At 39.2% G+C, this 25,822-nt stretch overlaps 1 protein-coding gene across 2 annotated transcripts in view; it reads right to left on the bottom strand.

The window, feature by feature from the left end:
- mitfb (melanocyte inducing transcription factor b) overlaps positions 1-25,822 on the bottom strand; it is a 62,726-nt gene that overhangs the window by 4,747 nt on the left and 32,157 nt on the right. The window contains exons 3-10 of one of the 2 annotated variants that reach the window (XR_015522587.1): positions 15,697-15,918; positions 14,923-15,021; positions 11,598-11,715; positions 10,481-10,573; positions 9,401-9,457; positions 7,384-7,459; positions 7,127-7,274; positions 1,188-5,269 (exon numbers count right to left, since the gene is read on the bottom strand). Coding sequence is in view for 1 of the 2 variants with exons in the window: in NM_131847.2 (NP_571922.2) it covers positions 4,898-5,269; positions 7,127-7,274; positions 7,384-7,459; positions 9,401-9,457; positions 10,481-10,573; positions 11,598-11,715; positions 14,923-15,021; positions 15,697-15,918 (1,185 nt within the window). In the remaining variant the exon portion in view is untranslated. 2 annotated transcript variants of the gene reach the window in all.

Genomic DNA, 25,822 nt, shown 5'->3' on the forward strand with positions numbered 1-25,822 from the left:
TTTAGTCATTAAAGATGTGTTAAGAAGTTATTTCACATTCTTATGGATTAGTTCGTGCTGTGCGCTGTGTGAAAACACATCCGCTGGGTGAGAAATGCATATGAGGTGAGGAGCGCTTGCATAATCGTATACTGTAGGCACGGCATTTGACCTCGAGAACGGTTCTGTCTGCAAGGTTTGTCTCTGATAAATATTGCTTATTGCTTTGCACATTCGGTCATATGGATAAGACCTCCTTCAAACATAAATAAAGGAATACTGCCTTCGGTTAGTAATTGAAAATAAAACATGATTTAAGGGCAGATGCCCCTATAGCAAACATACTTCATCCAGAGCTCTTCAGTTTCTGTGCGCTTTTCATCTGGAAGATTTGATTTGATTAAAAGTTGCATAAAGATTCAGCGATGTCAGACTCTCAACAGATTTTGCAATATTTACAAATGAGTTATGATTAAATTAGTTGTGCTAAATTCTTTCTTTACTTAGAGATTTTGTCTTGTTTTTAGTCCAAACTTCTACAGATTCTTAAACTGTTTTATAGACAAGCTAAAAATATTGTCGTTTTTAAAAATAATGAGTCCAAACGAAGTGAGATTTTCCTTAAACAAGCAAAATAATCTGCCAGTGAGGTAAGCAGAATAATCAATGTCAAAACAAGATTGTTTTGCTTAATAGTATGCTATTATTTACTTAAAACAAGACAATGGCTGCGTCCGAAACCGCATTCTTCCATACTATATAGTACGCTAAAATCAGAATGCGAGCCGATTAGTATGTCTGAATTCATAGAATTCGAAAATCAGTATGCGAGAAGTACCCGGATGACTTCCGGGCGAGATTCTGAAGTGCGCATTCCATGCACGCTGTGCTATCCCATGATGCCCCGTGAGAGAATTCATGAATGGAAGTGATCGACGCAACTGACGCTGGTAGGTCACGTGACCATGACAAAATGGCGAATGTAGTACGTCTGAATTCCATTCATACTTTTCACATTCATACTGTATAGAACGCACTTTTCTAACGGCTGAGTAGTACGTTTAAATTCAAATGCAGTACCTACTGAGTAGTAGGCGGTTTCGGACGCAGCCAATATATTTAGCTTGTCTAGAAAATGCTTCTTGAGCTTGATTTTTTAGATATTCATTCATTCAGTTTCCGTTTTAGTCACTTTTTTAATCCAGGACCGCCACAGCGGAATGAACCGCCAACTTATCCAGCACATGTTTCACGCAGCGACTGCCCTTCCAGCTGCAACCCATCTCTGGGAAACATCCACACACACTCATTCACACCCATACACTATGGACAATTCACCTGTACCGCATGTGTTTGGACTGTGGGGGAAACCGGAGCACCCGGAGGAAACCCACGCAAACGCAGGGAGAACATGCAAACTCAGAAACACCAACTGAGCCAGCTGAGACTCGAACCAGCGACTTTCTTGCTGTGAGGCGACAGCACTACCTACTGCGCCACTGTGTTGCTGATTTTTTAGATATGTGGACTAGAAACAAGACTTAAACTCTAAGAAAGAAAAGCAGCGTGGTAAATGAAAACAATCTTGTATTTACTCTCATATTGTTAGAAACCTGGGCCCGACTGTGAATGGCCTTTAAATAAAACGTATAAATGATCATAGGATCTTAATGTTGCGTTCTGTCCTGCAAAAGCATTGTAATCCAAGTAGCACTTGAAAATCAAATGCAGTTTAAAAATTACTAACGTAAAGCTATGAGAACGCCTACAGAACAGGACAATCTGCAGATTACACCCTGTGTTCATCATTCAGTCAATCATCTTCCTTCAGCTTAGTCCCTTTATTCATCAGGGGTCTCCACAGCGATGTGAACCGCCAACTTGTCCAGCATATGTTTTATGTAGTGGATGCCTTTCCAGCTGCAACCCAGTATTGGGAAACAACCATACACACTCATACACTATGGACAATTTAGCTTACCCAATTCACCTATAGTGCATGTGTTTGGACTGTGGGGGAAACCGGAGCACCCGGAGGAAACCCACGCCAACACGGGGAGAACATGCAAACTCCACACAAAAAAGCCAACTGACCCAGCTGGGACTCGAACTAGCAACCTTCTTGCTGTGAGGCTACCTTAGCCACCGTGTTGCCCCAACTGTATTCACGCAATCATAACTAAATGTTTTGGTAGTGCCATGTTGTACAGTAAGTCTGTATAAGTATAGGTGCTTTATATAGACATTTCTTGATTGCTAATTCGATGCCGATTATTGGGTTAAATTTATTAAATAAATTTATTTCGGAAATTAATCAGCAATTAACACATAGAATGTGTTTTCGCACATCAAAGTTTGGCAAATAATGAGTGTTCGTAATATTGCACATTGAGAATGCTCTTAAAGGTGCAGTATGTGTTATTGACACCTAGTGGTTGAACTAGGCATTGCGGCCCAAATATAAAATATGTAGCGGGTTTTTTTACACTGCCACTCCAAAAATGATGATGACTCCAAACTAATGTTGAAATCTGATCAACTAATGTTCATGTAATATTGTAATAGTTGCAAGAAACACCACCAAGTAGACAAATCTTTACAAATCTGCGACTCATTTCGGGGGTTGCTGCTGAGGTCACATTTACATATATAGAGGATTGAAATGAAATACGCATGTTTTCCGCAAAGGCAACCTGGAGTGCTGAAATATAATTGGCTGAACTGGCAGTGGGCTGCTTATAGAGACCAAAACAAAGATACTCTCAAAGCAGAACAACTGACTTCAGCATTGTTTTTCAGATGAACGAATATGTCCACTGAGCATGTTTCTGAAACATCTGCAAATATATGATGGTATTGTTATGCTTAAGAAGAGTCAAAAATGTACATACAGCCGCTTTAACGCCCCATACACAGGAGGCTTCAGCGTCAACGCTTGACTGAAGGCGTGTCTGAAGTTGGGGCTGACGCGATCGTCATAGCAGCGTCAGCCAATGAAATTCAGTCAGCAATAGGCCACTGTCTGAGCTGGTGTATTTGCATACAGCGATCTGATTGGCTGACACTTCCGTCGGTGCTTAAAAAGTTGAGCTAGTCCCAACTTCTGCAGCAAGCAACACCTCTGAAGCGGCACCGACGGATGAGCAATGCAGTTCGGCAATGCCTGATGTCATCTATTCAAAGTGAATGGGAAGCGTTAACACTGGCACCCCGTGTGACAATTAAATCCATTATCACTGGGATTTTTTTGTGACATCATCTTTGATGAACTGGCTAATGTTATATGTCATTGACATGATTTTTCAATAAAGTTTAGAACAACACGAGAGTAAATACTGAAATTTCTTTCACATTTGAACTATTGCTGCTCTTTATATTCCAGAGGTTTGCGTTTACTAAATGCATTGAGATATTAGCTGTTGATTAATATGTTCATGGGAAGCGTAATGCTTTAGGCGTTCCTTTTTACAAGGAGATATATAAAGCTATGTACATATATGAATATAAAAAAGCAAAATATTCGTCTAAACTGTGCGCAGACGTGCTACTGTACAAGCGAAAGAATCACCATTCAAGTGCACTTTTTAATGACCCCAAAGATGATTAGATTATACTCTAAAGACACTTTTTTTTTGTCTATCGGATACTGACCTTGATTATTTGATATTATGCACGCATCTCAATTATTAGGACACAATTTGGGTGGACAGGTTAAAAACAGTAAAAAAAAACGAGTGTAAACATAAAATAACGGACCCTTTTCACAAGACGCATTAATCAGCAACTCACGATTTTTAAAAATGTATGATTTGAAAACATCTTTGTAGGTTTATATATATTTATGAATGTATTGTATTACCTTTGCATCAATTTAAAAAATGACGAATTACCGCTTATGTGAAGCCTTCCTAATGCAGCGTGTATGGAGGTGGGACAGTAAATCTGACATGATTCTCTCTTCCGGCTGCCGTTATCAGTCTCACACTATTGTTTTCCTCTTTCTGAAAGTCTGGATAACACCATCCTGGAGTTTTTCCCTCATTATTTCAGCTAATAGAATTGTAATGCTGCGTTCACACCAGACGCGAAACGCTTGAGTGATTTACATGTTAAGTCAATGCAAACGCGCGAATAGACATCCTGCGGCGCGATACACGCGGTGCGAATTGAGCGTTTTGCGCATTTGATTCGCTTAATATGCGATTCGTGCGAATCGCTGGAGAAAATCTGAACTTCAGCGGACATTCGCGCCGCGTTAACCAATCAGAAGCTTGCTTTTGTGGGGGCGTGATTGTGACGTAGAACCTGTTGATGGTGTCCAGGGGGAAATCCTCCAGCCGACACCGACAACAAGTCATCAGACTGGGCTTGGCTCAGTCAGAGGCACCGCTGAAAGCCTCCATCATCCAGGTTCAGTTTCAGGATTAGTTGATGAGCTCACAGAGCTGGATGCACCTCTGAAGAATCTAGTGGACTCAGACACGACCCTAAACGTATCGATGCTGTTTTTCAGCCTTCATAAAGCACATAAACACTGTTATTTTCTTCATAAAATCCATGTTAGCATTTTAGCTACGAAGTTACAGTCACTGGGCAGACAGAAGCCCCGCCCATCACGCGAATTCACGTCTGTTCTGAAGTGAATTTGAGACGTGCGAATGAAGCAGGGTTTCACGCGCGAATGAATCGAGTAGACTCAAATGTTCACGTGGCTATTTACGCGCGAATATCGCAATTTATCCGCGCGTTCCGCGTCTGGTGTGAACACAGCATTAAAAGTGTGTTGTCCTCTCCTATTCACTCTGAGTTAACTATGACCACTTCAACACTGAGAAACACGCTAATCTGAAAAGGGTCCATGTTACTTTGCACTTAATAAAACAGCTTCCTCTTTATCACCTTTTTGTCCCCGTTGGCACTAACAAGCATGCTGGTTCTCCTCCATGTTCATGCTGTCTTTGTGCGTGCTTTCGTTGGAGCCGGCGGAGATAAGAGACTCATTTGTGGCTCCAGACGTCAGTGTTTCGTCCATCAGGATGTCGTCCAGTTTGGCGGCGTGTGTGTCTGAAAGGTGTGTGTCGCTGAAGCTGATAGTGCCGTTGTTCAGGTCCAGGGTGCTTGAGCGGCTCATGTCGGCGCAGGACGGGTGCGCATGGGTGCTTGAGTACATATCCTGACTGCAGTCGCCCAGTAGTGGCTCCTGTTTGATGGCCCGCGCCGCGAGTTCTGATGCACACAGAGCTGATGAAGCCATGGCCAGACCGTGAGCTCGAGCCTGAATCTCCAGCTCCTGCACACACAACAACACACATACACTGAGAAACAAGCTCTTACAGAACTTCTGAATCTTTGTGTGCTTTTGGGTCGTTTTCATCCACTTTGAGCTGATTTTGAGTCTTAATTTCGTCACAACTTTCTCAGTAAATGCAATGACAAATCTTATTTTAACACATATTTTGGGAAAATGTTTTGAAAGCGTAAATCAATGATACACTCTGGGCAAATTGACTCCCCTTTCATTATGTTGTGGGCTGTTTTTGCCCCATTGACTTCCATTATAATCACATTTATTGATTACAAAGCCATCAGACTATAAAACTGTGCTGTCTTAACATTTAACATTTCTCATTTTTACTGTTAAATTGTAAGTAAGTAAAAACATCTTATTTCTATCATGACAACTCTCGGAGAGATTTAGTATGGCAATGAATATGCCAGTTTATTAGGTACACCTTACTAGTACATGGTTGGACCCCTTTTGCCTTCAGAACTGCCTTAATTCTCTTCATGTCGTAGATTCAACAAGCTACTGGAAATATTCCTCAGAGATTTTGCTCCATGTTGACATGATAGCATCACACAGTTGCTGCAGATTTGTCGGCTGCACATCCATGATGCCAATCTCCACCACATCCCAAAGCTGCTCTATTGGATTGAGCTCTGGTGACTGTGGAGGCCATTTGAGTACAGTGAACTCATCGTCATGTTCAGCAGTCTGAGATGATTGAGCTTTATGACATGCTGCGTTATCCTGCTGGAAGTAGCCATCAGAAGATGGAGACACTGTGCTCATAAAGGGATGGACATGGTCAGCAGCAATACTCAGGTAGGCTGTGGCGTTGATGCTCAATTGGTACTAATGGACCCAAAGAAAATCTCCCCCACACCATTACACCACCACCACCAGCCTGAACCGCTGATACAAGGCAGGATGATCCATGCTTTCATGTTGTTGAGGCCAAACTCTGACCCGAGCATCCGAATGTGTCAGCAGAAATGGAGACTCATCAGAGCAGGCAACTCTGTGATGCTCGTCCAAAACTTCATGCATTGGGTTAAATTAGGGCTGTCCAGTCTCTGTGTTCACTCTGTTACAATCATTGGTGAAACCCAGACAGGCTGTCAAGCAGCATAATACATTGAGTGGAGCAAAGCGCATCAAATGATGGGTAATTAAAAGGGAAAAGAATAAAAATAAAATAGATAAATGTATACTTTTATATTAGACACACATCTGATGCTTGTCTTTGCAGCAGCTCCATGTCCACACCTTCACGCATTGGGTTAAAATAGGCTTTACAGTCTCCTTTACTTCCACTGTATCTGTTCAGCTGAGGGAACTCAACCAACCCCGTTACGTCAGACACAGCGACATTCCAAGAAGGCTGCGCCCTAGGTCTAAAATCTATAGTAAAACACGTCGTTTTCTGCTAAATGGTTACATTAATCGAGTTTGTTTAATGTATTTTAATTAAAGTGCAATCCAATGCACAAAATAAGGGACACTTGACTGAGTGCTTCATTTCGCTTTCAAGCTAACTTCAAGATAATGAAATCACTTGACTGAATGGCCATATAGGCTACCGTAGCTCAATGATTAACTGTTATTTCTTTTATACAAGGAAGATTATATACAGTATACAGTGTTATTTGATTGTATTATCAGTTTATGTACTGTTAATACATGTAAAACCTGAAAAGCACTGTTTATTTTAGTATTATCTGTCCGGTATTGTATTCATTTTGTATTGTAATTTGCGTGAACATTATTTTTCTTCGACAGTGCATTTTATATTCATAACTGTAGGAAAACTGTCACCCTAAAACCAAAACCCAAGCCATGAGAAGTGTGTATTGTTGCCCTGACCTGTATCCTGAGCAAGAGGTTGCGGTTTGTGTGCTCCAGCTTCTTCTGCCGGTTCTCCAGCTCTTTAGTGCGGTGCTGCTCTCGCTGCAGTTTCCTGATGTAATCCACCGACGCCTTCAGAATCGTGCCCTTGTTCCAGCGCATGTCCCTGAGGAGAGCACACACACGCACCTCAGCTGACCACAGCGCATCTGAAGCTATAACAGCATGTATTTATCTCTGCTTCGTGTGCTAATCCGACAAAATACTGTGCTTACGGGTCGTTTGATTTGGGAATCAGAGTGCCCAGTTCTTTGATTCGATCATTAATGTTGAATCTCCGTCGCCTCTCGACTGAAATAGATGAAACGTAGGTAACATTACACACTCAGAGTTACACATTTCAGGAACACTGCACTTCTTGTATTTACTAACAATGAATAATCTGGTACAGCATAGTTAAAAACAACAGTTGTGCTTGTTAACATTAGTTAAAGGGGACCTATTATGCTGTTTTAAAAAGATGTGAAATACATCTGTGAAGTCTCTAGAGTGTGTTTGTTTGGCTTTGAGCTGAAAATAGCACACTAATAATGTTCTCTAGCTCTCTGACCCTTTCAGGCTTGATTGTGGTGTTTTGGTAACTGTCGCTTTAAATGCAAATGAGATTGTGCTCTTTTCAGAAGAGGGCGGAGCTATAGACGCCTGTGGCAGATTCAAAACTCTAACGACAGACGGCTGCTTCTCACTCAGGGCTGCTGTTTATGCTAATGAGAGAGATGGTCACTAGTGGGCGGTGCTTTCATCCTGATGACGCGTCCAAAGGGAGAATGTCAATCAAAGTGTTTCTGCAGGCTGTTTTCATCAAGTCTGATTATAAAAAAGTAGAGTTAATTAATGTTGACCATTAGAGGCTGGAGATATTCACACACTGCTGACACACAACTGTGTTTAAATCCCTTAGAAAAGTGATGCACAGTGACTTAACATGAGCTAAATAGCAATAACTAATGCTAACAAAGATGAATGAATACAATAATTGTATTAATAATAGTTTGTTCATTAGTAAATACATTATCTAATAGGCCACTATTTTAAAGCGTTATCCAAAATTAGGCAAAATCACATTGACAGTATTCAGTCTAAACAGAAATGTCTATGGGGTGCAGACAATATTATCATTTTTGATTGATTTTATAAACTGTTATGTAAAAACTAGAGGTGGAAGAAAGAAATCGATGCATTTCGAATGATTCAGAGCTTTTAAGAATTGATTCAGAATTATGAGAGAAAGATTCATCTTTTTTTTTAAGAATTGCGATGCATTGATTTATTAAAATTTCTTTTTACAGAATCGATTCTGTAATTAAATCGGATTGTAGAGGCATGAGCACAAGCTACAAACAGAAAAATAATAAGAAGAATTCACAGGCACGTCAATGTACAGTTGAAGTCAGAATTATTAGCCCCCCTGAATTATTAGCGCCCCTGTTTATTCTTTATATTTCTGTTTAATGGAGGGAAGATTGTTTCAGCACATTTCTAAGCATAATAGTTTTAAAAACCTATTTCTATTACTGATTTATTTTATCTTTGCTATGAAGACAGTAAATAATATTTTATTTGATATTTTTAAGACACTTCTATACAGCTTAAAGTGACATTTAAAGGCTTAACTCGGTTAATTAGGGTAACTAGGCAGGTTAGGGTAATTAGGCAAGTTATTCTATAACAGTGGTTTTGCTGTAGACTATCGAAAAAAAAAATAGCTTAAAGGGACTAATAATTTTGTCTCAAAATGTTTTTAAAAAAATGTAAAACTGCTTTTATTCTAGCCGAAATAAAACAAATCAGACTTTCTCCAGAAGAACAAATATTATCAGACATACTGTGAACATTTCCTTGCTCTGTTAAACATCATTTGGGAAATATTAAAAAAAGAAAAAAAAATCGAAAGGGGGCAAATAATTCAAATAATTCAAAGACTTCAACTGTATGTACCGTGTCAAGTCAGAAAAAATAAAACAAATTTAATACAATATAAAAAATTTAGATTGATGTGTTGCAAAACTTTTATTCATAAACTTTTTAAAATCAGTTGAAAATGACTTCGATAACCCTTTAAAGCATATAGATATTGCTTAACTTCGTTAATAAAATATAGAGAGTGCAGAAGACAGAGCAGAAGACAAATCATTCTGGAATCAGACCATGACTCCCAGAATCAGAGCAGGACTGGATGGTGAAGTCCCTATAAAGATTCCCACCACTTGTAAAACAAAAAAAGTAACTCACTTAAGTTGTGGTTGTCCTTTTTTTGCCGTTCCTTTGCGAGAGCCCGAACTTCTACCTCTAAAACAGACAAAGAAGAGTGAGAAAACAAACGATTACTTGAAATCCAATTTAATTATCCAATGTAATTAGCTTCAGTTCTGTCGCCACATTTTCTTAACTCATGCAGAGCAGTGTTAAAAGTTTTCTTCCCAACATTAAGGCATCCAATGATGCAACAGACATCTTGAATTTATTCAGCGTTTTCCCTTATTTAATCTACAGTACACCTTGCACCAGATGTTCAGCGAAGAAATAAAATGTCAATCTTTTATCTGTGCTCTGCGTCTCTGTAATCTGATTCAGATCATTTACCCTTTGTGTGTGTGTGTGTGTGTGTGTGTGTGTGTGTGTGTGTGTGTGTGTGTGTGTGTGTGTGTTGTTTGTAATTCCTTAAGTTTGTTAATTTGGAGACTTTTGTCTGGTCCACATGAGATAAACGGCTCACACAGCATGAAGTTTTTTGAGAATGCTGGGTTGGGTTTAAGGGTAGGGTTTGCTATAGAATATACAGTTTGTACAGTAGAAAAGCATTGCTAATAAAAGAACAAGTCCTCATAAAGATATCTGTACAGATGTGTGTAAACATATACACATACATCAATGTGTCACTTGCCCATGAACATTTCCTGTTAGATATCAAACAATTTCATAACGGTAACAAGAGGCAATTCAATAACTGTAATATTAATACAGCTATCGTGGCATTGTTTATCAATATGTGGCTCTTTGTGTACTCTGTAGAAATTAAAAATGGGAAATAGGTTAGGAGCACTGTTTTTCTTTACATCCCTCAGAATGATCTATACAGAAGTTTCAGACATGATGCCACAGAAAGAGAGAGATGTTTTCCATCCATTGAAGAATCCAGAAAATCATTGATTACTGATTTCAACATTGATAATAATTAGACAGAATTCATATTATAATGCTTTCTGAAGGATTATAATGATACTGAAAATTCAGCTTTGGATCACTGGAATAAATGACAATTTCCTCAAATACAACACACTCATTTAAAGCAGTAAACAGTTTCTCACGTACCCACAGGGAAGCCTTCAGGCCTCTGGTAGCTCTCGAACTTGCTGCAGGAGCTGGGCTTGTCCATCATGTGCATCAGGGCTGGAGATGGAGTCACTGTACAGCACATGAACAAATGTTTTGGCATTACAGTGTGTAATGCAACTGTTTTCTGAACAACCAGTAAACACTGCATTGGAGAGAGGCAATATGGAGTATCCACAAACTAACATGCATCTTTAACGAAGCTGTCAAAACGCACAGCATCCAAAACATCTGCTTTACAAAAACACACCAGCCTGTGAACATTTCTTGAGGAAAGGGGAGCAAAACAACATAAAACAGCGCCATCTTGTGGACGTTTCTTAAGAAAAGTGCAGTGAAACGTACGAGAAGCCACAAATTTGACAGAAACAGTCGCCAGTATCACATGCCTGCAAACAAGTACGCCCACTTGAGGACGTTTCTTAAGAGAAGAGCAGCACAACACACTGAGCAAATATATTTCAGGTTCTGCAGATGAAATCATGCATTAGGAATGAGCCTCAGTGTTGTTGTGTTGTACAGTAATTACAGTAAAGTGACTTACAGTGATGAGAATGTCAAAAGGAGACCTGACTTTAGCATCAAAATCATGAGTTGTGTCCCAAATCGCATACTTATGCACTAATCTAGGCCATTTTGTAGTAAGTAGTGCCCAGATGATGCACTTACTCAATCGGTAATATGAAGTGTGTTATGATGGACACTTCCCACACTCAATAGTTGTACCCTTGCTCACGCAGTGGAAGGGGCGGAGCTATCAGGCACTGATTAGTTTATTTATTTAGAATTGCGAAAGCAACGAGAGTGTTTATAGCGCCTCCTGATGGTGAGTGCAGTACCTGATAGCAGGTATTAATGGTAGTTTGCTCATTTATTTCAGTAATTTGGTAACCGTCATCATCAGCGAAACGGGTTGAAATTCCGCTCAGTAAAAAAACATTAGAGCTCCATTTTGGGACGACACTACACACATATGCTGTGCTGATGAGTGTGTAGTGAGCGGTTTGGGAAGCAGTGTATGAGAGTTTTCTCAGTGGTCTGAGATGCTGCAGACTGGCACTGACCAACCCATGCGCTGCTAGCTAAAGACACTCACCAGAGAATTCCCTTTTAACGCTGGTCATGTTAGCAGGACACGAGTTACTGATGGAGATTCCTGGAGGAGGCAGACCGGGGTTACTGTACATGTCCAGCAGATTCGCAGACACCGGGATCTGCCACACACAGACCAACAGATGGAAATCAGCTACACGGTTTCATCAGCATGTTGGGATTTTGAATTAAAAACTCTGAGTTATAGATGCTAAGATCTTAAACACACCTGAAAAAAACATGCATGCATGAGTTATAATATTTGCAGATTAAATATTACATCAGAAATCGTTCATTTGATGTGCATTACCTGCATTCATTAGGTAAGATGGCAACATTTCACAATACAGAACAGGCAGTTCATTCATTCGTTCATTTTCTTTTCGGCTTAGTTCCTGGGGTCGCCACAGCAGAATGAACCGCCAACGTATTCATCATATGTTTTATGCAGCGGATACCCTTCCAGCTGCAACCCATCTCTGGGAAACGCCCACACACACACTCATTCACACTTATACACTACGGACAATTTAGCCTACCCAATTCACCTGTATCGCATGTCTTTGGACTGTGGGGGAAACCGGAGCACCGCAAACTCAGGGAGAACATACAAACTCCACACAGAAACACCAACTGACCCAGCCGAGGCTTGAACCAGTGACCTTCTTGCTGTGAGGCAACAGCACTACCTACTGCGCAACCGCGTTGCCCAGGTGGTTCATGTATTTACTAAAATGATAAACAATTAACAATGCTTGCACAGCGTTTATTAATCACAGTTCAGCATTTACTACATTATTAAAATCAAATGCTGTGCTTGTTAATATAACTGTAATCACAGTGAAATAACATGAACTAATGGATAAATACTTTAGCAAATGTATTGTTTATTGTTTATTAATGTTAGCATTTACATTAAACTAACATTATTACACGGCTGTCTGGAATACCCGATTCTGATTGGTCAGTTGCGACATTCCAAGGTGTGTTATTTTAAGATAACAACTGCTAAATAACACAAGCTCATCCAGGAACTTCAGATCACCGTCAGTGAATACATTCACATCCATATTTATAATCTTTTGTCTTCACCACTGTTTGTCTCCATCTAGTGTCTGAATAATGTGCAGGTTAGTGTATACTCCATCAGCTGTTTTAGTTTCTGTTGTGTTTTTGACTGTTTGTCTTCATCTAGTGTCTGGATAATGCGCAGGTTAGTGTATACTCCATCAGCTGTTTTAGTTTCTGTTGTGTTTTTGACTGTTTGTCTTCATCTAGTGTCTGGATAATGTGCAGGTTAGTGTATACTCCATCAGCTGTTTTAGTTTCTGTTGTGTTTTCTGTTTGTCTCCATCTAGTGTATGAATAATGCACAGGTTAGTGTATACTCCATCAGCTGTTTTAGTTTCTGTTGTGTTTTGCTGTTTGTCTCCATCTAGTGTCTGAATAATGCCCAGGTTAGTGTATACTCCATCAGCTGTTTTAGCTTCTGTTGTGTTTTTGACTGTTTGTCTCCATCTAGTGTCTGGATAATGCGCAGGTTAGTGTATACTCCATCAGCTGTTTTAGCTTCTGTTGTGTTTTTGACTGTTTGTCTGCATCTAGTGTCTGAATAATGCACAGGTTAGTGTATACTCCATCGGCTGTTTTAGTTTCTGTTGTGTTTTTGACTGTTTGTCTCCATCTAGTGTCTGAATAATGCACAGGTTAGTGTATACTCCATCGGCTGTTTTAGTTTCTGTTGTGTTTTTGACTGTTTGTCTCCATCTAGTGTCTGGATAATGCGCAGGTTAGTGTATACTCCATCGGCTGTTTTAGTTTCTGTTGTGTTTTTGACTGTTTGTCTCCATCTAGTGTCTGAATAATGCACAGGTTAGTGTATACTCCATCGGCTGTTTTAGTTTCTGTTGTGTTTTTGACTGTTTGTCTCCATCTAGTGTCTGAATAATGCGCAGGTTAGTGTATACTCCATCAGCTGTTTTAGTTTCTGTTGTGTTTTTGACTGTTTGTCTTCATCTAGTGTCTGGATAATGTGCAGGTTAGTGTATACTCCATCAGCTGTTTTAGTTTCTGTTGTGTTTTCTGTTTGTCTCCATCTAGTGTCTGAATAATGCGCAGGTTAGTGTATCCTCCATCAGCTGTTTTAGTTTCTGTTGTGTTTTGCTGTTTGTCTCCATCTAGTGTCTGAATAATGCCCAGGTTAGTGTATACTCCATCAGCTGTTTTAGTTTCTGTTGTGTTTTGCTGTTTGTCTCCATCTAGTGTCTGAATAATGCCCAGGTTAGTGTATACTCCATCAGCTGTTTTAGCTTCTGTTGTGTTTTTGACTGTTTGTCTCCATCTAGTGTCTGGATAATGCGCAGGTTAGTGTATACTCCATCAGCTGTTTTAGCTTCTGTTGTGTTTTTGACTGTTTGTCTGCATCTAGTGTCTGAATAATGCACAGGTTAGTGTATACTCCATCGGCTGTTTTAGTTTCTGTTGTGTTTTTGACTGTTTGTCTCCATCTAGTGTCTGAATAATGCACAGGTTAGTGTATACTCCATCGGCTGTTTTAGTTTCTGTTGTGTTTTTGACTGTTTGTCTCCATCTAGTGTCTGAATAATGCACAGGTTAGTGTATACTCCATCGGCTGTTTTAGTTTCTGTTGTGTTTTCTGTTTGTCTCCATCTAGTGTCTGAATAATGTGCAGGTTAGTGTATACTCCATCAGCTGTTTTAGTTTCTGTCGTGTTTTTGACTGTTTGTCTCCATCTAGTGTCTCATTAATGCGCAGGTTAGTGTATACTCCGTCAGCTGTTTTGGACTGTTAGGATGCCCATGAATATTTCAAGAAGACAATGCAAAACCACATTCTGCGAACATTACATAGTCTTTGCTGTGGATGAAAAGGTACTTGACCTGCCTGCCTGCAGCCCCGACCTGTCTTCAATAGAGACTGTCAAATACAAGTCAAACTCAATTTAGAAATCACTACTTTCTTTTTTGTTTGATTGATCCGAGAGTCTCCTCGGCTGTGTTTTGGATCATGGACTGAAGCAGCTGATCTTCATTTACACTGAGGAAGGGCAGAGGCTTGCTGAAGAACTACTGACAGATTTCAGCTGCTGTCTGGACTTTCACTGCCCAACTACACCTTCCTTTCTTCATGTGTTCAACACTTTTTCCCTGTATATATGGATGTCTTTGGTTGTTACCAAATATAATATGTTTTCTGAGAAAAAAGGTGAGGTGTTCAATACTTATTTCCCCCGCTGCATATATATACTCACACATACACACACACACACACACACATACAAGTGTAATGTAATGCGTAAATGTCATTACCGTGTTTGCCATCTGAAGTCCGGGGTCCAGCGACAGTCCCATGATGTCATCACTGTAACTTGATTCCAAACCAATGATGTCGTCAATGACATCGTCCATCTGTTGTGAATCAGAAGCAGTGATCAGTCAGCGACGCATCACTCAACAGTCAAAAACACCATCCATCAATCCATCTCCAGATCCTGCGCTAGAGCTGTGCGTTTCTCTGAGCTGCTCTCAAACTCTGCCGGATCTATTAACACTTCTGCCGGTCTGTGTGTGTGTAAGTGTGTGTGAGATCATGACGCAGTCTACAGCAGCTGTTTCACACTGAAGTGAAGCTGCAGGATGATGATGAGCAGATAATGAGACGTCTTTATGATACTGCTGCCTATTTACACATCATTCATTCAGCTGACTGGATTTTGTTGATCTATTGACCTTAGACCTTAGGCTCGAGACTTCCACTATCATTCATTGTCAATGATTGCTAGACTTTAAAAACAGCTTGTTATGCTGCATGAGCTTTTCCCAAAGATGATGATGGAAGGGCATCCGCTGTGTAAAAACGTGCTGGATAAGTTGGCGGTTCATTCCACTGTGGCGACCCCGGATTAATAAAGGGACTAAGCTGAAAACAAAATAAATGAATAAATATTGCACACTGATATTTCATTCATTTACTCATTTTCTTTGTCCGTTTATTAATCTGGCGTCTCTACAGCGGAGTGTGGCATATACTATTATCATGATAACGATAATTTTGAGATAGATTTCTAGTGTCAACACTCTCACCTCTTTCTCGCAGTTGGGGTTGAGGGTCAGTAAGGCCATGGGACTGTTGGGGGCGCTGTTTCCCGGCCCCGGAGGCATTCCCCCGTGATCAGATGCCTGGCTAGGACACGGCAAACTCACCGCCTGCTTTCCTCCCAGAGTGGTGGACAGATACGCCTTCACCTGCTGCCGCTGAGCCTGCTGGATGTGGTACTTGGTGGGGTTTTCAAGATGAGTCTGAACCTGAGCACAAAGGAAGACAAACATTACAATCACAGGACGTGTGTTTCTCACTTCTGTGCTGCTCTGATGTTGAAACTGGCCATGCTTCCATCCAAAGATATGCGCAAAACTGTTGTAAAACATTTGTGAATTGAGCAGGGTTTCCATCCAACGAGTCCGAGAGAACAAAATCATCACTCCCTGATAAACCGGTGCCAAATATCAAACGAAAAATGGAAGTTGCTGCATTAGTAGAAGGCTATTCTTGTCTTTAATAAATGAGAGTTTTCTTTTTTGAAGTTTTTTTTCCCTCTCTGGCCTGCATGGTTCAGGATTGGCAGAGCTACGCATCGATGAATTTGCTCTTCAGTGTTTGGATTCCCAGTAATGACTTTAAACCACACTGAACTGAGCTAAACTGAACTGAACTTAAACACTAAAAACTGAACCACCCTGATCCAGTTACTATGACCATTTATGTGAAGCTGCTTTGACACAATCTCCATTGTAAAAGCGCTGTACAAAAAAAGCTGAATTGAATTGAATTTTTTCAGTCACGTATTTCTGCTTAACGTTCTTCCATTTATTACGTAAAATAGTCCAGGTTGTGTCGTATCCTTTTAGAATCGTCTCTGATCCTCACTTCTTTCCCATATAAAACATATAAAAATGTTTGGACCTCATCGTCTTCCCAAACATACCTGTCACTTTCCACATATTTGATGCACATGTTGGAATTTATTCAGTAAATGTTAGTTTTATTATTCAGTAAATGTAATTTTTTATCCAATTTAAATTTTTATTACATTTTTAAATAATATTTAGATACATTTTCATCAGTAAATATTATTTTTATTACTCAGTAAATATATTTATTTAATTCAATATAATTTTTAATTACACAAATTACAGATTTCTATATGGTGGATGGCAAAATCATGGTTTTAACAGATGAATGGATGGATGGATGGATGGATCGATGGATGGATGGATGAATGGATGGATGGATGGATGGATGGATGGACGGACGGATGGATGGATGGATGAATGGACGGACGGACGGACGAACGGACGGATGAATGGATGGATGGACGGATGAATGGATGGATGGATGGATGGATGGATGAATGAATGAATGAATGGATGGATGGATGGATGGATGGATGAATGGATGGATGGACCTTTGAATGGATGGATGGATGGATGGATGGATGGATGAATGGATGGATGGATGAATGAATGGATGGATGGATGGATGAATGAATGAATGAATGGATGGATGGATGGATGGATGGATGGATGGATGGATGGATGGATGGATGAATGAATGAATGAATGAATGAATGGATGGATGGATGAATGGATGGATGGATGGATGGATGGATGGATGGATGGATGGATGGATGGATGGATGGATGGATGGATGGATGGATGGATGGATGGATGAATGAATGGATGAATGGATGGATGGATGGATGGATGGATGGATGGTCAGGGAAAATTAGTATATAACAGTATTGAGATATTTTCAGTGGCAATGTTACAGCAATACATGGAAGTCTAAGTTCCAATAAATCCAAGATCAGTTTCTTTGTTGAATTAATGACGGTTCTTTTCATGGCAGAATAATTCATTCCTGAAGTTGAGAAATGAACAAAACAACATGACCTTTATCTACACAGTTCACCGCTCAAACCATGACAAACAGGGAACTGCACAACAGATCACAGCTTTAGTGTAAGCATTACTTCATTTCTCATAACACACATGATTGTGTCTGGATACTCCTCAGCAAATCCTCAAATATGGGAACAGTCAAAAAAAAAAAAGTCTGAATTATTCGCCCTCCTGTGATTTATTTTTATTTTTCAAATATTTCCCATATTATGTTTCTCAGATTGAGGAACTGTTCACAGTGTTTCCTCTAATATTTGTTCTTCTGGAGAAAGTCTGATTAGTTTTATTTGGGCTAGAATAAAAGCAGTGTTTAATAGTGTTAAAGTCATGTTAAGCTCAATATTATTCACCCCTTCAGCAATATTAGTGTTGGATTGTCTCCAGAACAAACCACTGTTATCCAATGACTTGCCTAATTACCCTAACTTTACCCTAATTACCCTAGTGAAGCCTTTACATGTCACTGTAAGCTGAACACTAGTCTCTTGAAGAATATCTAGTCTAATATTATGTGCTGTCATCATGGAGAAGAGACATCAGCTATTAGAGATGAGTTATTAACACTGTTATGACTAGAAATGTGTTGAAAGAAAATATAGAGGGGGACTAATAATAATTCAGGAGGGCTAATAATCCTGACTTCAACTGTATCTATTACACTGATTTGACCAGTAAGCAATGCAGCTGGCCGAGTCTAAAAAGCGGGGAATAACTGATTAGCTTTGCACATTGAGCGAATCGCAAAACCAATGCTGTGCCATCACATGCAAAAATATGTCTTTTGCTTTTCCAGAGCGCCTCTGACGTCAGTGTCAGCTAAAAAACAATGGAGTCTTTCTGCAGCAATCGTCTCCCACCTCCATCCTATTTACAGCAGACAAGAGCAGTTTCTTTTTTTTCGGAGTAATCCAACATCAGCGCTAATGGCGTCACAGCCTGACGAAACACGTGTGATCCTGGACACTTTCTGACACTTCTCCAGCTGTTCTCCGAGGAACAATTAAGTATGCATGACGAAACCTAACAATCACCTCATAGCAACACTGCAAATCTACAGAAAACAGGACTGTATAAACAGGATTGGGTGTACTGTGCTAATGTGCAGAACTGCCTGTGTTGGTTTCTCTGAATGATGCGTTGAATTGCTTTGTGCTTTGAGTTTAAAATAAAATGTTGGTTAATTCAGTTGATAATATATCGTCCACATTATTGTAGTTTAATGTTAAAACAGATTTGATATTCTAAACTTTTTTGCTATATATATATATATATATATATATATATATATATATATATATATATATATATATATATATATATATATATATATATATATATATATATATATATATAATAAAATATATTATTTAATTTATTTATTCATTTGTTCAATTATAAATAAATTAATTAATTAATTTATTTATACAATGATTTACATGTAATAATTGATTTATTTATTCATTCATTTATTTATTTATTTATTAAGTAATTTATTCATTCTTTTATTCATTTGTTTGTTTATTTATTTATTTATTTATTCATTTATTTATTGATTTATTTAGTCATGCATTCATTCATTTATTTTTTTCATTTATTTAGTTATTTATTTGTTTATTTATTTTGTTTATTTATTTATTCATTCATTTTTATAAATGTATTTATTCATTCATTCATTCATTTATTAATTCATTAATTTGTTTTTTAATTTGTTAATTTATTCATTTTTTATTATTGTATTCATACATTCATTCATTTATTCATTTACTTATTTATTAATTAATTAATTTATTCACTTATTTGTTTATTTATTTATTCATAAATTTTTTATTAATGTATTTATTTATTTATTTATTCATTCATTTATTTGTTTATTTATTTATTTATTCATTCATTCATTTATTTATTTATTTGTTTATTCATTTTTATTAATGTATTCATTCATTTATTTATTTGTTTATTTATTTATTAATTCATTCATTTTTTTATTAATGGAATTATTCATTAATTCATTAAATAATTAATTAATTAATTAATAAATAAATATTTATTTATTTATTTATTTATTTATTTATTTATTTAACCACAGGTCGACAGAGAGATTTCAAAAGAGCAGCTTTTGCTTTAAACTGAACAGACTGAATATCTACAATCAAATATCTACTATTCAAAAATGCAGACAAATGTAAAGTACAGTAAAACACCCTTAAAAAAACTGCACATTATCAGGAGACCACTTCCAGGAACAGTGAACAGCTCAGAGCATTCTTCTAAATAGCTTATGCTCTGCTCAACAGACAAAAAAGAAACTCATGAAAACGTTTGGAAAGTGAGTAAATGGTGAATACATTTTTACTGCAGCGTTACATAAAGTTCTTTATGGTGATAATCGGTACAACTGAGAGTTGAGTGTATTTTTAAAAATTGGATGATGTTTAACAAAAGTAAACTTTTCTGGAACATGAGATGACGAAGCTGCACATATCTAAATCTGCAGGTACACATTCAGAGGTGTTTCATCAGGTTTGATTACAATGGGTCTCACATGGGTTACCTTGTGATTGACGTCAAGCCTGGAGCGACACATCTTGACATGCAAATGTGTGTGTGTGTACTTGACACTCTCAGTCAACCTAAACTGTCAATGTACGGAGCATCAGGCTAAACATTGTGCTCCGGTTTGTAAATAAATAGCAAAGTTTAACAGTACAAATTTTTCTACTGCCTTGCCTGAATGTTGGGAAGAAAGAAAAAGAGATGTGAGCTGTAAGTTTAAACTTAAAGTAAAAAGAAAGAACTTTTAGTACATTTCAACACTTTGCTAACATAACACAAACTACTAGTGTGGTCTGACATGCACCTTTCTGACATGTTTTAGCATATGAGAATCACGTTATAGTGTGTTGTTACTGTGGATGTATGTACTGCAGATCAACAAATGCTCTAAAGATAAGCTTCTAGATTGCCATGATGACAGCACATAATATTAGACTAGATATTCTTCAAGACACTAGTGTTCAGCTTACAGTGACATGTAAAGGCTTCACTAGGGTAATTAGGGTAAAGTTAGGGTAATTAGGCAAGTCATTGTATAACAGTGGTTTGTTCTGGAGACAATCCAACACTAATATTGCTGAAGGGGTGAATAATATTGAGCTTAACATGACTTTAAAACTGCTTTTATTCTAGCCCAAATAAAACAAATAAGACTTTCTCCAGAAGAACAAATATTAGAGGAAACACTGTGAACAACTCCTCAATCTGCTTAACATCATTTGGGAAATATTTGAAAAATAAAAATAAATAACAGGAGAGCGACTAATTCAGCCTTTTTTTTTGACTGTTTCCGTATTTGAGGATTTGCTGAGAAGTATCCAGACACAATCATCTGACAAGACTCTCTTTGATTGGTTGGTAGGATCACATTCGTGGTCTATGGATGTGTTTTTCACAGATTATACATGGGTCAAAGGAGAAACGAGTAAGGTAAAAAGGTGATTTTAAGGCTGAGGGCAATGGCCTGTTCCAATCCCCTCAGGGGACCAGTTCTCTTCTGGCTAAATAAATGAAGATGCAGAGCTGCAGTCATCAGAAGACAGATTACTGCACACTCTTTTGGCTGAAAACCCATCAAGTGCAATTAAACCTCTACAATTGATTCGAAAGCATGACTGTTGTTCAACAAACCTAAAAACAGTCCACGAAACACCTCTCTATCTTCCTGCAGTGACTAATGCGGCCCCTCAAATCTAGTTGAAGAACCCTGCAGTCTGTCAATGAGCACCAACACAGAGGGCCCTATCATGCATCCGGTGCAATGTGCTGCCAGATGAGGTGCAAGTGTTTTTTGCTATTCTCATTTTCAAGTCCACATGTGTTTGCCCCCATTTGTGTGCTCAAACACGACGGATACAACTCATAAGCTTATTAGCAGAGACTCTCGGAGCTGTGTGAGACAAGGGAGACATGCGAAATATACAGTCCAGAGGGGCTCCGGGAAATACCTTTGTATCACCAGCCCTCATCGTGACATTCGCATCTTTGTAAGGAATCGCGTGTATGCCTTATTTGTAATTAGCAATAGGTAAAATGCCTGAGAAAAAAACTGTGTGTGTTTTGGCAGAATTCAGGAGCCAACAAGCATCAAGTTAACACCGTTTGACTCTATAAGAGTACGGTCATTTTAGCAAGGTTCTCATTTATACTTGCTCAGGTGGTTACTGGACTTAATTTTTCAATCAGTCTGCAATTTTTTTCATGACAAGGACACATAGTGTGCGGTCTTAGTGCTAGCCTAATTCGGCAAGGTAGCCCAGGTAAACGTCACAGTGTAGGCTAACATTGTCTGGTTGACTAAGCTGGTGGGCAAAACAGTCAGGCATGCATAGTCTAGTACTCTAGTATTAAGCATGTAGGCCAGACACACATAGTCCAATACATTTGTGTTAAGACCATTGGTAAGGTTGTCCAAGCACACATAGTCTAGTTCCCTACAATTAAGCTGGTCAGCTAGATAGCCTAGGCCAGGGGTGTCCAAAGTCCAGCCGGTGTCCTGCTGATCTTAGATCCAACTTGCTTCAACACACCTGCCTGGAAGTTTCTAGTATGCCTAGTAAGAGCTTGATTAGCTTGTTCAGGTGTGTTTGGTTAGGGTTGGAGCTAAACTCTACAGGACACCAGCCCTCCAGGACCGAGTGTGGATAGCCTTGGCCTAGGCACACTAGTTCAATAGATTTAGGCTGCTTGGCCAAATAGCCAAGGTACACATAGTCTAGTACACTAGTGTCAAGCCTTAAGAAAAGGTAGGCCAGATACAAATAGCCTAGTTTATTATAGCCCACTAGTTCACTTAGAGTTAGGTCGGTCTCCAGAGTAGACAAGGCACAGATAGTCTAGTACACTAGTGTTTAGTCTATAGGACAGGTATGTCAGGCACATAAAGTCGGGTACATTTTTGTTAAGCCAATCAACAAAGTAGCCCAGGCACACATAGTTTAATTCACTTTGAGTTCATTTGGTTTACAAAGTAGCCAAGATGGCGAAGCGGTGGCGCAGTGGGTAGCACGATCACCTTGCAGCAAGAAGGTCGCTGGTTCGAGCCTTGATGAAGCCGAAAAGAAAATGAATGAATGAGTAGCCAAGGCACACATAGTCTACTACAGTAGTGTCAAGCCTTAAGGAAAGGTGGGCCAGGCACATATAGTCTAGTTTCCTGGAGTTAAGTCAGTCTGCAGAGTAGCTAAGGCTCACATAGTCTAGTACACTAGTGTTAAGTATATAGGAAACATAGACCAGGCACATATAGTATAGTATATTACTGTTAAGCCAATCAGCAAAGTAGCCCGGGTACACATAGTTTAGTTCACTTTGAGTTAAGTTGGTCTACAAAGTAGCCCAGGCACACTGTAGTCTAGTACACTAGTGTTAACCCATTAGGAAAAGGTAGGCCAGGCCCATATAATCTAGTTCACTGGAGGTAAGTCAGACTGCAGAGTAGCCCAGGCACACATAGTCTAGTACACTAGTGTTAGGTCTACAGGAAACGTAGAACAGGCACATATAGTCTAGTATATTACTGTTAAAACCAGTCTGCAGAGTGGCCAAGGCACACATAGTCTAGTACACTAGTAGTCAAGTACACAGTTAAGTCAGTCTGAAGAGTAGCCAAGGCATATCTAGCACACAAGTATTAAGTCATTCGGCAGCTTACTTAGACGGCTTGCCTGTCGCATATCTATGCTGCCAAGACAAAACACACCAGCATTACCCAATACACAGTCATCATTACCATACTGAAACTCTCAGATCTGTTACCCTTCTAACTGTGACTCTCCATCAATCTCCTGAATCTCAGTTACACTTGTCCTCATGATGGAACAAGCTGATATTATGAGATTTGATTACAATACAATGGCAAAACCACGCTAATTCACACCCTAGCCCGGACTAAACACTGAAGAGCTCAGCGTTAGGTAACTCCAAAAGTCAAATCCATAAGCTGTGCTGTTTTCTTGTGTTTAATTGTCTTTGTGCTATAGTGAATAGCCGATAGTGAAAATGATCCTACTTTTCCAGCTGATTTTCCCTCTTCCCAGTGCTAAATATGCAGTGGAATGAAACGGCGCTCCTAATTACAGGCATTCTTCGCTGAATTAGCGTTCAGTGTGTGTGTGTGTGTGTGTGTGTGTGTGTGTGTGCTAAGACTGTTCTTGCCTTTGTCTGCCTCCTAAACCTGATCCTGTACTTATTTCTGAAAAGATCAAAGGTCACTTGGCTAATTAGGGGCCGATCAGTCCTTAGACAAACTCATCTGAGCTTGATGTTTTCACTTTTCAAGTCCGGCGGCTCTGCCTGGTACACCCAAGCTAATTCTGCATCGCTAAGCTAGTCAGTCTCAAAGCGTTTGCACCTTGCTGTTTCTTTTGATCGTTTGCTCATTTTAACTCTTACAGAAGAAAGGAAAGGCTTTACCCAGCGTTATATAACCGCAGCTTCTAAAAGTCAAATATGACAGTGGTAGATTTAAGTGGGAAACAGTTATAAAGGTTTAATGCATCAAAATAATCTAAAGTACAAACAAGATATAAAGGGATTCCTGTAATTTTACTCATATTTAGTAGCAACTAGGGATGCAACAATGCAGTTAGCCCACGGTTCAATACATACCTCTGTTTTTAACACGGTTTTCAGTTCCGTTTGGTTCTCATGGCTCGACATGTGTTTTTTTTTTTATTCTATAGGCAATAGGAACAGGTTAAGGAGAAAAAATAAAAACGATTTATTGCAATACTCATTTTGTTTTACTTAAAAGCCAAGAAAAGTGCACAAGTTCCTAATGTATTGTATAAAACAAATGAGCACTGAAATCTCACCGCTGCTGGTAGCCCATGTACAAACTGGGGAACACATAAAATCCAGCACTTTGTAAATAAACACACGTGTGAAGTTAATAAAGATAAATTGGCCATTTCAAATGCTCATATTTGTACTTCAGTAAACATAAATAAACCATCTTCATTATCTCAGTGCTGGAAAATGCCAGACTGTAGTCTGTAATGCGGATCGAGTGCTTTTATAAGATGACAAAAGCCCACATCTGCAATGACCGAACACGGCTGCAAATCTTCAGCAATAAACACCCGGACTGCCTTTCTTATTTTTATGCGTCTCTTGGAACTAGTGGGGTATGTTTGCTTGAAGGATTCAGCGAGGGATTGTTGCTATTTGAAGGACTTTATTACCTTCTCTGCTCTCCTGCTTCAGACAGTGATATTGTTGGGTGATGGCGCTGCAGATGTGCAGTCATGGTTGTGCGTGTAAAACAATGCTTGCACAGTTAATTTTGTTTACTGCTTTTTCTTTTATTGGCATTATACTTACCGGCAAAACCAAACAGGTCCTCACACCGCAGATTTGAAAGACGGCGGTGCTATTCTCGTACTTTTGCCTCACTTCGCCAACACTCGCCATGTTAAAGTGTGGAATGATGGTCAAGCGCCCCCTAACTTTAGAGCATAGTGATTGGATATTTACTCGTGGGGAGGAGTTTCCTCATCTCAGCTCATGGGTTTACAGGCACACACAGTCAGTTCGGGGAGATATAAAACACACATGAATTATTTAAACGCAAAACTGAGAAAACCGCAATTCACAAGCGCGTATTGAACAGTGGAAGTCATACCGTACGGTTCAATATTATATTGAGAACCATGGCATCCCTAGTAGCAACACATATTTTCTACAATTCAAAATATATATAGTTTCTACATGGATGCTTCTACCTTTATACCAGTTCATATTTAATAAGCTTTTATATAATAATACATGGGGCGAGGCAGTGGCGCAGTAGGTAGTGCTGTCGCCTCACAGCAAGAAGGTCGCTGGTTCGAACCTCGGCTCAGTTGGCGTTTCTGTGTGGAGTTTGCATGTTCTCCCAGTGTTGGCGTGGGTTTCCTCCGGGTGCTCTGGTTTCCCGGACAGTCTAAAGACATGCGGTACAGGTGAATTGGGTAGGCTAAATTGTCCGTAGTGCATGAGTGTCTGTGTATGTGTATGTTGTGTGTGTGGATGTTACCCAGAGATGGGTTGCGGCTGGAAGGGCATCTGCTGTGTAAAAACGTGCTGGATAAGTTGGCGGTTCATTCCACTGTGGCGACCCCGGATTATTAAAAGGAATAAGCCGACAAGAAAATGAATGACAATAATACATTTTACTTATAAGTGTATGCATGTTTTACATATGCAGGCTATG

Source organism: Danio rerio, chromosome 23 (genome assembly GCF_052040795.2).
Source record: "Danio rerio strain M-AB ecotype USA chromosome 23, GRCz13ab, whole genome shotgun sequence".
Classification (NCBI taxonomy): domain Eukaryota; kingdom Metazoa; phylum Chordata; class Actinopteri; order Cypriniformes; family Danionidae; genus Danio; species Danio rerio.